This window comes from Eulemur rufifrons, chromosome 23 (genome assembly GCF_041146395.1).
Source record: "Eulemur rufifrons isolate Redbay chromosome 23, OSU_ERuf_1, whole genome shotgun sequence".
NCBI classification, from domain to species: Eukaryota; Metazoa; Chordata; class Mammalia; order Primates; family Lemuridae; genus Eulemur; species Eulemur rufifrons.
Window position 1 is genome coordinate 30397619 of NC_091005.1, and position 14316 is coordinate 30411934.

Here is a 14316-nt window from a genome sequence, read left to right on the forward strand (position 1 = left end):
AGAAGAATATTGTTAAAATGTCCAAAGTACCCAAAGTGATCTACGGATTCAATGCAATCCTTATCAAAATTCCAATGGCACTTTTCATAAAAATAGAAAAGAAAATCCTAAAATTCATATGGAATTAAAAAAGATCCTGAATAGCCAAATCAATCTTAGGCAAGAAGAACAATGCTAGAGCACCATATTTTCTGATTTCAAGTTACATTACAAGGCTACAGGAATCGGCAAGTATGGTTCTGGCACAAAACAGACACACAGACCAATGGAACAGAACTGACAGCCCAGAAGAAACCCATACCTATTGGGTCAACTAATTTTCAATGGGGGCACCAAGCATATACACAGGGAAAGGATAGTCTCTTCAAATAAATGTTGGGAAAATTGGATATCCACATGTGTAACAATGAAATTAGACCCTTAACTTATATCATATGTGAAAATTAATTTAAAATGTATTAAAGACTTAAACATAAGACCTGAAAATGTAAAACTTCTAAAAAAAAATATATATATATATATATATATATACAGAAAAAGGATCTCTGGCCAGGCACAGTGGCACACACCTGTAATCCTAGCACTCGGGGAGGCCAAGGCAGGAAGATCATTTGAGTTCAGGAGTTGTTCAAGAGCAGCCTGAGCAAGAGCGAGACCCTGTCTCTACTAAAAATAGAGAATTAGCCAGGCATGGTGGGATGCACTTGTAGTCCCAGCTACTTGGGAGGCTGAGGCAGGAGGATCACTGGAGCCCAAGAATTTGAGGCTGCAGTGAGCTATGATGACACTACTGAACTCTAGCCTGGGTGACAGAGCAAGACTTTGTCACAAAAAAAAAAAAGAAAGAAAGAAAGAAAGAAAGAAGGAAAGAATAAGAAAAAGGACCTTGATATTGGTCTGGGCAATGATTTTTCTGGATATGACAACAAAAGTAAAAATGAGCAAGTGAGATTACATCCAACTAAAAAGCTTCTGTATAGCAAAAGAAATAAGCAAAATGAAAAGGCAATCTATAGAACGGGAGAAACTACTTGCAAACCATATATCTAATATGAGGTTAATATCCAACATATACAAGGAACTCATACAACTCAATACCATAAAAACAAATAGCCCAAGTAAAAAAATGGACAATGGACCTGAACAGACATTTCTCCAAAGACATGCAAATGGCCAATAAGTGAAAAGTGCTTACCATGACTAATCATCAGGTAAATGCAAATCCAAACCACAATGAGCTATTCCCTCATACCTGTTAGGATGGCTATTACTAAAAAGAAAAAAAATGGTAACAAGTGAGGGCAAGAGTGTGGAGAAAAGGGAACCCTTGTACATTGTTGGCAGGAATCTAAGTAGATACAGCCATTATGAAAACAACATGATCCCAGAAAAATGGATGGCTTAAAACAATTAACAAAAAAGAATAGTATGAAAGTTACTAAAAAAAATAAAAACAGAACTTCCAAATGATCCAGAGATCCCACTTCAGGGTATATATCCAAATGAATTGAAATCAAGGACTCAAAGAGTTATCTGCACTTTCGTGTTCACTGCAGTTTTATTTACAACAGCCAAGATACGGAAACAACCTAAATGTCCACTGATAGATAAATGGATAAAGAAAATATGATAGAAACATGCAATGGAGTATCATTCAGCCTTAAAAAAAGAAAGAAATTTTACCATTTGTGATAACATGGATGGACTGGAGGGCATTACATTAAGTGAAATAAGCCAGACACAGGAAGACAAATACTGCATGATTTTACTTACACGTGGAATCTAAAACGGTCAAACTCAAAAAAGGAGAGAGTAGCATGGTGGTTGCCAGGGGCAGGGGAGAAGAAAAAACTGGGAGGTGATGGTAAAAGGATACACAGTTTCAGTTATGCAAGGTAAATAAGTTTTGGAGATTATAAAGCATAGCGCCTACAGCTAACAATACTATAATGCATACTTAAAATTTGCTAGAGGGTAGATCTTATGTGAAATGTTCTTACTACCACCACCCGCAAAAAAAGCCAGTAATAACAATAATAATAATGATAGGGGCAGGAGGAAGCTTTAGGAGGTAATGGATATGTTTACGGCTTTGAAGGTAGTCATAGTTTCATGGGTGTATACTTATCCCAAAACTCACTGAGATATATTCATTAAATATGTACAGTGCAAGATGGCCACATAGAACCCTCCAGCAATAGTCCCTCTGCAGGAACACCAAAATCAACAACTATTCATACAAGAAAGCACCTTCACAAAATCAACAATCAGGTGAATGATTATAGTATTGAGTTTTAACGTTTCATCAAGGAAAGAGGCACTGAGGAGGGCAGGAAAGACAGTTTTGCATTGCTCATCCCTCCCCATCCCCACCCCCATCCTGCCCAGTAGCACTGTGCCAGCGCCTGGTGGAGGGAGAATCTGTGTGCCTGGGGTGGGATGGGGAGACTGAAGTGACTCTGGGACTTTGCATTTTAACTCAGGGCTGCCCTGTCACAGGGCAGAACTGCTGGCACTCATGGAGGAAGCATTTAGACCAGCCCTGCCAGAGGGAAATCCTCCTCCCCGGCAATAGAAACTTGAGTTCTAACTAGTTCCACCACTGGCTGCCAAAAGGGGCCTGGGGCCTGCAACAAATTTGAAAGGTAGTTAGGCCACAAAGTCTGCAGTCCTTGGGCAAGTCCTACACCTGCACTAGCTCAAGAGCTAGTGGACTTTGGGTGTATGTGACACAGTGAGACACCAGCAACAGTGGCCAAGACAGTGCCTGTGTCGCCACCCCTCCCCTCTCTCTGGGCAGTGCAACGTAGGGAGAGTTTTCTTCTACTTGGGGAAAGGCAAGGGACGAGTACAAAGTAACAGTAAGCACACAAATACAGAATACTCGAGTGCCATGATTACAGTAGATAAACCATTTATATCTTGAGTAGGAATACTAAAAGACAAACCTATCAAAAATAACAACTTTTTAAGATGATATAAAAAGATATAAAACAGAAACAACAAAAAGTCAAGAAAGGGGGATGGAGTTAAAGCACAGAGTTTCTTTTAGATTTCTCTTTGCTTGTTTGTTTTCTGTAAACAGAGTTATCACTGGTTTAAAATAATTGGTTATAAATGTTTTTTGCAAGCCTCATGGTAACCTCAAATCAAAAACCCTGCAACAGATACATAAAAAATGAAAGGCAAAAATTAAAACACACTACCTGAGAAAATCACTTTTACACAAACGAAGATAGGAAGGAAGGAAGAAAGAAAAAAGGAAGACGGAAGGAAGGAAGGAAGGACGGACGGACAGACGTACCACAAAACAACCAGAATCAAATAACAACACGGGAGTAGTAAGTCCTTACCTATCATTAATAACACTGAATGTAAATGGACTAAACTCTCCAATCACAACACGTACAGTGGCTGAATGGATAAAAAAAACAAGACTCAACTATATGTCGTCAATAAGAAACCCACTTTACCTACAAAGACACATGTAGACTGAAAATAAAGGGATGGAAAAAGATATTCCACGCAAATGGAAACCAAAAAGAACAGGAGTAGCTAGACTTCAATCAGATAAAATAGAACTCAAGACAAAAACTGTAAAAACAGACAAAGAAGGTCATTTTTCATGATAAAGGGGTGAATTCAGCAAGAGGATAAAACAATTCTAAATATGTATGCACCCAACACTGGAACACCCAGATATATAAGGTAAATATTATCAAAGCTAAAGGGAGGGACAGGTCCCAATACAATAACACCCCACTTTCAGCACTGAACAAATCACCCAGACAAAAAAATCAACAAAGAAACACTGGGCTTAATCTGCACTATAAACCAAACGGACCTCATAGATATTTACAGAATGTTTCACCCAACAGCTGCAGAATACATGTTCTTCTCCTCAGCTCATGGATCATCTCAAGGATACACCGTGTGTTAGGCCACAAGTCTTAAAAAATTCAAGAAAACTGAAATCATATCAAGTATTTTCTCTGATCACAATGGAATAAAACTAGAAATCAATAACAAGAGGAATGTTAGAAAGTATAAAAACACATGGAAATTAAACAATATGCTCCTGAATGACCAGTGGTCAATGAAGACACTCAGAAAGAAATCAAAAATTTTCTCAAAACAAATAAAAACACAACATACCAAAACCCCACAGGTTTCAAATAAACAACTTAACAATGTATCTTAAAGAACTAGAAAAACAAGAGCAAACCAAACCCAAAATTAGTAGAAGAAAAGAAATAACAAAGATCAGAGCAAAAATAAATGAAATTGAAACCAAAAAATACAAAAGATCAATGAAACAAAAAAGTTAGTTTTTGAAAAGATAAAAATTGATGTACATTTAGCCAGACAAAGAAAAAAAGAGAGAAGACCCAAATACATAAAATCAGAGATGAAAAAGGAGACATTACAGCTGATACTGCAGAAATCCAAAGGATCATTAGAGACTACTACAAGCAAGTATATGCCAATAAACTGGAAAACCTAGAAGAAATGAATACATTCCAAGCCACACACAACCTACCAAGATTGAACCAGGAAGAAACCCCAGACTGAATAAACCAATAACAAGTAATGAAATAGAAGCAGTAATAAAAAGTCTCTCATCAAAGGAAAAGCCAGGACCGGATGGTTTCACTGCTGAATTCTACCAAGCTTTCAGTAAACTATTCCAAAAAATCAAAGAGGAGGGAATTATTACCAAACTCATTCTATGAGGCCTATATCACCCTGATACCAAAACCAGACAAAAACAGAACAAAAAAAGAAAACTATAGGCCAATATCTCTGATGAACACAGATTCAAAAATTCTCAAGAAAATACTAGCAAACCAAATCCACATTAAAAAGATCATTTGTCATGATCAAGTAGGATTTATCCCAGGGATGCAAGGATGGTTCAACATACCCAAATCAATCAATGTGATACATTACATCGACAGAACAAAGGACAAAAAGAAAAACCATATGATCATTTCAACTGATGTTGAAAAAAGCATTTGATAAAATCCAACATCCCTTCTCTTCATTATAAAAACTCTTAAAAAACTTGGTATGGAAGGAACATACCTCAACACAATAAAAGCCATATATGAGAGACACATAGCTAGTATCCTACCGAATAGGGAAAAACTGAAAGCCTTTCCTCTAAGATCTGGAACAAGACAAGGTTGCCCACTTTCACCACTGTTGTGCAACATAGTTCTAGAAGTTCTAGATAGAGCAATCAGACAAGAGAATGAACATCCAATTTGTGGACATCCAAACTGGAAAGAAGTCAAGTTATTCTTGTTTGTGGACGATATGATCTTATATCTAGAGAAACTTAAAGACTCCACACACAAAAAAACTATTAGAACTGATAAAGAAATTCAGTAAAGTTGCAGGATACAAAATTAACATACAAAAATGAGTAGCATTTATATATGCCAACAGTAAACAATCTGAAAAAGAAACCAATAAAGTAATCCCATTTACAACAGCTACAAATAAAGTACTGATAAAATACCTACGAATAAACTTAACAGAAGTGAAAGATCTCTACAATGAAAATTATGAAACATTGATGAAAAAAACTGAAGAGGACACAAGAAAATGTAAAGATATTCCAAACTCATGGATTGGAAGAATCAATATTGTTAAAATGTCCATACTATCCAAAGCAATCTACAGATTTAATGCAATCCCCATCAAAATACCAATGACATTCTTCACTGAAATAGAAAGATAGTCATACGATTTCTATGAAACTACAAAAGACCAAAAACAGCCAAAGCCATCTTGAGCAAAAAGAACAAAACTGGGGGAATCACATTACTTGACTTTAAATTATTCTACAGAGCTGTAGTGACCACACCACCATGGTGCTGGCATAAAAACAGACACACAGACCAATGTAACAGAAGAGAGAATTCAGAAATAAATCTACACATCTATAGTGATCTTATTTTCAACAAAGGTGATAAGAACACATAATCAGGGAAAGGACAGTCTCTTTAATAAATGGTACTGGGAAAACTTGATATTCATATGCAGAAGAATAAAACTAGACCCTTATCTCTGGCCATATGCAAAAATTAAATCAAAATAGATTAAAGACTTAAATCTAAAACCAGAAACTATGAAACTACTAAAAGAAAGCATTGGGAGATGCTCTAGGACACTGGTCTGGGCAATTATTTCCTGAGCAATGCCCCCAAAGAACAGGAAACCAAAGCAAAATTGGACAAATGTGATCATATCAAGCTAAAAAGCTTCCACACAGCAAAGGAAACAATCAACAAAGTGAAGAGATAACCCACAGAATGGGAGAAAATGTTTGCAAACTACCCATTAGACAAGGGATTAATAACTAGAGTATACAAGGAGCTCAAACAACTTGATAGGAAAAAAATCAATTTAATTAAAAATGGGCAAAAGATCTGAATAGACATTTCTCAAAAGAAGACATACTAATGGCCAACAGGTATATGAAAAAACTGTTAACATCATTAGTCATTACAGAAATGCAAATCAAATCTACAATGAGATATCATGTCACCCCAGTTAAATGGCTTTTATCAAAAAGACAGGCAATAAAGAATGCTGGTAGGGATGTGGAGAAAGGGGAACCCTGGTACACTGTTGGTGGGAATGTAAATTAGTGCACTATGGAATGTAAATTAGTTTCCACTATGGAAATCAGTGTGGAGGGTCCTCAAAAAAACTAAAAAATATGACCTAGCAATCCCACTGCTAGGTATATATCCAAAAGAAAGAAATTCAGTGTATCGAAAAGATAACTGCACTCCCATGTTTGCTGCAGCACTATTCACAACAGCCAAGATTTGGAATCAACCTATGTGTCCATCAATGGACGAATAGATAAAGAAAATGTAATACATATAAATAATGGAATATTATTCAGCCATAAAAAGTTATAAAATCCTGTCATTTGCAACAAAATGGATGGAACTGGAGAACATTACATTAAGTGAATAAGCCAAGCACAGAAAGACAAATCTCACATGTTCTCACTCATATGTGGGAGCTAAATATTAGAATAATTGATCTCGTGGAAACAGAGCATAGAATGATGGTTATTAGAAGCTGAGAAGGATAGCAGGGAGAGGAGAATAAAGTGGGGATGGTTACTGGGTGCAAAAATATAGAGAGTTAGATAGAATGAACTATACTTGATAGCACAATAAGTGACTACAGTCAACAATTAAGTTATGGTATACCTTAAAATAATTAAAAGAATGGAATTGGAATGTCCCTAACACAAAGAAATAATACATGCTTGAGGTGATGGATACCCCAATTATCCTGATTTGATTACTACGTACTGTATGCATGTATCAAACGTCACACGTACCCTGTAAATATATATAACTCTTACACAGGCATATTAAAATTTTTTTAAAAGTACAGCTTTTTATATGCCAGTCATATCTCAATAAAGTAATTTTTAAAAACTGAAAAATATAATTTAAAATAATGGAGAATATTTGAAATGAAAATTTGCATGGGCTTTCTGAGTGACAATTACACTGAAAAAAAAGTTGTTATTTTATTGGCTCACCAGTTGTACTTTTGTTCCAAGGAAGCTCCACCATAAGTTCCAAATAATTTCTTGTCAGAGCATATTCTGGCATTGACTGAGGCATTTTTTTGAGTCTGTGGGGAAAGAATGCATAGCAAACATGCTCAAGAAAATAGAAGACTCCCATAATAACAGAAAAATCAAGCAAATCTCCTTTTCTTGGTTAGATATATCATGAATATTTGGTTAAACAAATTTGAAAAAGTTGTTAAGGATCTAGTTAATAAAAAGCTTATTCTGTAATGCACTTGCAGAACAAAATAAAACAGATACCTGCAAACTGGTGGGAAAAATAGTGTATCTAATGCTATCCTGGAAATATGGCTTCACCAGTATCTGTCCCTTTTGAGCTCAGAGGGAGTCTCAAATAACATATATCCATCGATTTGCTTATCACAATAAGATTTAAGTACCTAACTGCATAAAATAACTACATATTTTTAATATCAGAAATGAAGTATGCCCATAAAAGCAAGCTAGTATCAGATATTTATTTATTTATTTTATTTATTTTTATTTTAGCATATTACGGGGATACAGATGTTTAGGTTACATACATTGCCTGTGCCCCACCCAAGTCAGAGCTTCAAGTGTGTCCATCCCCTAGATGGGGCACACCGCACCTATTAGGTGTGATTATACCCGCCCCTCCTTCCCCCTCCCCAACACCAGATGAGTGTTACTACTGTACATGCATAGGTGTTGATCAGTTAAATACCAATTTGATGGTGAGTACATGTGGTGCTTGTTTTTCCATTCTTGGGATACTCCACTTAGGAGAATGGGCTCCAGCTCTATCCAAGATAATACACAAGGTGCTGTATCACCACTGTTTTTTGTGGTTGAGTAGAACTCCACGGTGGACATATATCACATTTTATTAATCCACTCATGTATTGATGGGCACTTGGGTTGTTTCCACTTCTTTGCAATTGTGAATTGTGCTGCTACATTCGAGTGCAGATATCTCTTTTACAGAATGCCTTTTTTATCCTTTGGGTAGGTGCCCAGTAATGGGATCACGGGATCAAATGGTAGTTCTACTTGTAGATCTCTGAGGTTTCTCCATATTACTTTCCACAGAGGTTGCACTAGTTTGCAATCCCACCAGCAGTGTATGAGTGTTCCTATCTCTCTCTATCCACGCCAACATTGATTGTTTGGGGACTTTTTGATAAAGGCCATTATCACTGGAGTTAAGTGATATCTCACTATGGTTTTGATTTGCATTTCCCTGATGACTAGAGATGTTGAGCATTTTGTCATACATTTGTTGGCCATTAGTCTATCTTCTTTTGAAAAGTTTCTGTTCATTTCCTTTGCCAACTTTTTGATAGGGTTGTTTGATTATTCCTTGCCGGTTTTCCTGAGTTCTATATAGATTCTACTTATCAGCCCTTTATTGGATGTGTACCATGTGAATATTTTCTCTCTCTGTAGGTTGTCTGTTTGCTCTCGTGATAGTTTTCTTGGCTGTGCAGAAGCTTTTTAATTTGATCAGGTCCCATTTATTTATTTTTTGTTGTTGCTGTGATTGCCTTTGGGGTCTTCTTCAAAAATTCTTTGCCTAGGCCAAGGTCTATAAGAGTTTTCCAACATTTTCTTCTAGAATTCTTATAGTTTCCTGACTTAGGTTTAAGTCTGTCATCCACTGTGAGTTGATTTTTGTGAGGTGAAAGGTGCGGATCCTGTTTCAGCCTACATGTGGCTATCCAATTTTCCCAGCACCATTTATTGAATACGGATTCTTTTCCCCAGTGTACGTTTTTGTCAGCTTTGTCAAAGATTAGCTGACTATATGAGGATGGATTTATATCTAGGTTCTCAGTTCTGTTCCAGTGGTCTATTTCTCTGTTCTTGGGCCAGTACGATGTTGTTTTAGTTACTACACCCTTGTAATATAGCTTGAAGTCTGGTAAATTGATGCCTCCAAATTTGTTCCTTTTTGTTTAGGGTGCTTTTGCTATACGGGGTCTTCTCTTGTTCCATACGGAGTGTACAATTATCTTTTCTAGATCTGCAAAAAATGATGTTGGTATTTTAATAGGGATTGCATTGAATCTGTAGATCACTTTGGGTAGTGTAGACATGTTAACAATGTTGATTCTGCCAACCCATGAGCATGGTATAGTTTTCTACCTGTTAACGTCCTCTGCTGTTTCCTTCCTCAGTGTTTCGTAGTTCTCCCTGAAGAGCTCTTTTACTTCCTTAGCTAAATATATTCCTAGGTATTTTACTTTCTTTGCTGCTATTGTGAAGAGGATTGACTCTTTGATTTGGTTCTCAGTTTGACTGTTGTTGGTCTATAGAAATGCTCATGATTTGTGTAGATTGATTTCATAACCTGAGACTTTGCTGAATTTGTTTATCAATTCCAGTAGTCTCCTGGCAGAATCTTTGGAGTTCTCTAGATATAAGACCATATCATCATCAAAGAGTGATAGTTTCACTTCTTCTGCCCCCATTTGGATGCCCTTGCTTTCCTTCCCTTGTCTGACTACTCTGGCTAGCACTTCCAGCACTATGTTGAATAGAAGCAGTGATAGAGGGCAATGTTGTCTGGTTCCAGTTCTAAGTGGGAATGCTTTCAATTTTTCCCCATTCAGTATGATTTCGGCTATGGGTTTGTCATATATAGCTGCTACCATTTTTAGGTTAGCCCTGTCTATGCCTATTTTTTTAAGCATTCTTATCATAAAAGGGTGCTGAATTTTGTCAAATGCTTTGTCTACATCTACTGAGAGATCTTTGTTTTTGCTTCTATTTACATGGCAAATTACATTTATAGATTTGCATATGTTGAACCATCCCTGCATCTCTGGGATGAAGCTCACTTGGTTGTGATGGATTATTTTTTTGATAAGCACCTGAATTTGGTTTGCTGGGATTGTGCTGAGAAGTTTTGCATCTATATTCATAAAGGATATGGTCTGCAGTTTTCTTTTTTTGTTACATCCTTTCCTGGTTTTGGTATTAGGGTGATGCTGACTTCATAACATGTGTTGGGGAGGATTCCTTGCTTCTTAATGTTGTGGAATAATTTCTGTAGGATAGGCACCAGTTCTTCATTGTAGGCCTAGTAAAATTCAGGTGTGAAACCATCTGGTCCGGGACTTTTCTTTTTAGGAAGGTTTTTTATTGCTGCTTCAATTTTAGTACTTGATATTGATCTGTTCAGGAATTCTATTTCTTCCTGATTTAGCCTAGGGAGGCTGTGTGTTTCTAAGAATTTGTCCATTTCCTCCACATTTTCAAGTTTATGTGCATAGAGGTTTCCATAGTATTCATAGATGATATTTTGTATTTCTGTGGTATCAGTTGTAATTTCTTTTTCATTCTTCACTGAGCTTATTAGAGTCCTTTCTTTTCTGCTTCTGGTTAATCTAGCAAGAGGCATGTCAATTTTGTTTATTTTTTTAAAGAACCAACTTTTTGTTTCATTAATCTTCCATATAGTTTTTTTTATTATTGATTTCATTTAGTTCTGCTCTGATTTTATTTCTTTTCTTCTGCTGGGTTTGGGGTTGGTTTGCTCATCTTTTTCCAGTTCTTTGAGATGGTTCATTAGATTGTTGATTTTTGATCTTTCTGTCTTTTGGATGTAGGCATTTATGGCTATAAATTTTCCTCTCAGGACTGCCTTAGCTGTGTCCCACAGATTTTGATAACTTGTGTCTCATTTATAATTTAGTTCAAAGAATCTTTTGATTTCCATCTTTATTCCTCCTTAACATAATAATCATTCAGCAGAAAGTTGTTTAGTTTCCATGATTTTGTGTAAAGAAGAGATTCTGTTGGAGTTGATTTCCAATTTCATTCCCCTGTAGTCTGAGAAGATGCATGGTATAATTTCTGTTTTTTAAAATTTGCTGAGACATGCTTTGTGGCCTAGGATATGGTTAATCTTAGAGAGAATGTCCCATGAGCTGATGAGAAAAATGTATATTCAGTGGGTTTTGGGTAGAATGTTCTGTAAATGTCAGTCAGACCCATTTGTTCTGGAGTTCTATTTAAGTCCATTGTTTCTTTGTTTATTTTCTGTTTGGAGGATCTGTCCTGTTCTGTCAGAGGGGTGTAGAAGTCCCTGGCTATTATGGTGTTGCTGCTTATCATTTTGTTTAGATCAAGTAGAATTTGCTTTATGAATCTGGGTGCACCTGAGTTAGGTGCATAAATATTTAGAATTGTTATGTCTTCTTGTTGAATTGTACCCCCTTCACCATTATACAGTGACCACCTTTGTCTTTCATTACTTTTGTTGATTTGAAGACTAAGTTATCTGAAACCAGAACTGGTACGCCAGCTTTCTTTTGGCTTCCCTTTCCATTAAATATTGTTTTCCATCCCTTCACCTTGAGTCTGAATGCATCCTTGTGGGTTAGATATGTGCTTCCTGAAGACAGTAGACATTTGGCTTGTGTGTATCTATCCATTCAGCCAGCCTATGTTTCTTTAGTGGGCAGTCCAAGCCATTCATGTTTAGAGAATTGATAAGTGGGGCAGATTTCTGTTCATCCTGTTGAGTTGAACTTTGTTGCCTTGTTTTCTCTCTTGAGCCATTGCGGTATCTGGCCTTTAGCTTTTTGATGATTTTACACTGGTGAGTGTTATTGTGCTGATCCGTGTGTAACGTTGTTCTGAATACTTCCTGAAGGGCAGGTCTTGTCTTGATGAATTCCCTCAGTCTTTGCTTGTCTGAGGTCTTTATTTCTCCTTCATATAAGAAACTTAGTTTTGCAGGGTACAAGATTCTAGGCGGGGCATTATTCTGTTTGACTTGAGTGAGAATGGAGTCATGGTCTCTTCCGGCTTGTAAGGTCTCCGTTGAGAAGTCTGCAGTTAGTCTCATGGCTTTTCCTCTGTAGGTTACCTGTTTCTTTCACCTTACAGTTTGTAGGAGGGCCTCTTTTGTGTTTATTTTGGCCAGTCTGATGACCATACGGTGTGGTGTCTTCCTGTATGCAATGAATCTCCCAGGAGTCCTTTGAGCTTCTTGTACCTTGATAGTTAGATTTTTAGCAAGGCCAGGGAAATTTTCCCCCATTATATCCTCAAATAGTTTATCCAACCCTTGTGTATTTTCTTCTTCACCCTCAGGGATGCCTGTAATTCTCACATTAGGCCTTTTCACATAATCCCACATTTCTTGCAGGCTTTGTTCTTTTCTCTTATTTCTCTGCAACTGACTTAATTGAAAGGTGTTATCTTCAATCCCTGATATTCTTTCTTGTTTGATCTACCCTATTCTTGAGGCTTTCCACTGTGTTTTGTAATTCCTTGACTAATTTTTCATTTCCAGAAGTTCTGTTTGATTTTTTATTAATATTTCAATTTCTTTAGTGAAGTTTTCTTCTAAGTCCTGGATTTTTTTTTTTTGTGGTTTCTTTGTGTTGGGTACCCATTTTATCTTGCATTTCATTCAATTTTCTTACAATCCTTGTTTGAAATTCTTCTGTCATTTTAGTGTTCTGAATTTGGTTGATATCCATTGCTAAAGAGCTGGTGCTCCCCTTCGGGGGTGTGCTTTCAGTTTGATTCTTCATATTTCTAGAATTCTTGCACTGATTCCTTCCTATCTGTAGCAGCTGTTGCTTCTTTGGATTTTAGTTTAGACAATGACACGCCCAGTTTAGTCTCTGAGCCAGTAGGTGGTGCTTGTGGGTGAGAATCGACCACACCCTGTGTGATGAGTCTGTAAATGCAGTAAGAGGGTATGCAAATTGACCTCCCTACCAGTAGGTGGTGCTTGCCGGGAGGAACAAGCTGCAATGTTGTTTTGGGGTCCTGGGACCAGCTCTAGTGCCTCAGGTGGTGGGTGGGGCCCTAGGGCTTCCAAGTGTCTCCTTATTCTTGAACTCAGTGGGGGGAGATGGCGGAGTGAGGCTGGGAAGGGCTGGGTCAGCTGAGCCTGCCCTCAAGCTCCACAGATGCTGTTAGCAGTGGTCAAAGGTCTGTTCTCTGCTTCTGGGCAAAGCTGCCAGGGAAGGGCTGAAATGGCCCCACTCAGCCAAAAAGCGTGTGTGTGGAGGGGGGGCTGTCTGAGACCCACAGTTTGGAGCAGGCCTCGCTTCTTTCAACCCTCCCCTATTCCGAGGTTTCTTCCCGGCATCTGCCAGCAGGCAGGACTTCAAGCCAGAAGATCTCCCCTGGCTGTGATGTGAGCTGGGAGCATGGCCCTCCCGTGGCAGGGATGCCCCCTGAGCACACTGCAACTAGGATCCACTCTGATCTATCCCTGAAGGCACACACACCTGTGTTCACCTTGTGAATACACACTAGTTCACAAATATCTTTTCTGTGCCTCTGGGCAATGTGATGAAGACCTGGGTGTACCGGATCTGGCCTGCAGGCCTGTCCCCTAGGCCCTGGAGATCAATCCCTGACCATGCCAGGGAGAAGAATGCTGGTCTCCAATCACCCGTAGGGTGCCCATGCTGGATCAATGTCTCTCCACCTCGGGATTTGCCCTGCTCTGCTGGAGTCACCAGGCAAGCAGCCCCTGAGGGGGGAGGGGAGCGGGTAGGGAGCTCACAGTCCGAGTACCTTTCAGTCTGCTGCAGGGCCCCCATAGGAAAGGTCCCGTTCCCTGTGGATGCCTCCGGGTGGTGGCTGAATTGTCTCTCCCGGCAGCTGCAGGTAGGGGAGTGGAAGGGGAGAATGAAGCAATATGAGCATGCCGACGGGCTCGGGTCTGTGGGGCAGGAGGTGCCCCAAGG

The 14316-nt window shown here is 38.3% G+C and overlaps 1 protein-coding gene across 2 annotated transcripts in view; it reads right to left on the minus strand.

The window, feature by feature from the left end:
* LONP2 (lon peptidase 2, peroxisomal) overlaps positions 1-14316 on the minus strand; it is a 105209-nt gene that overhangs the window by 73950 nt on the left and 16943 nt on the right. For both annotated transcript variants that reach the window (XM_069456584.1, XM_069456583.1), the window contains one exon: positions 7580-7674. In XM_069456584.1, the coding sequence (XP_069312685.1) occupies positions 7580-7674 (95 nt within the window). The remainder of the gene's footprint in view (positions 1-7579; positions 7675-14316) is intronic.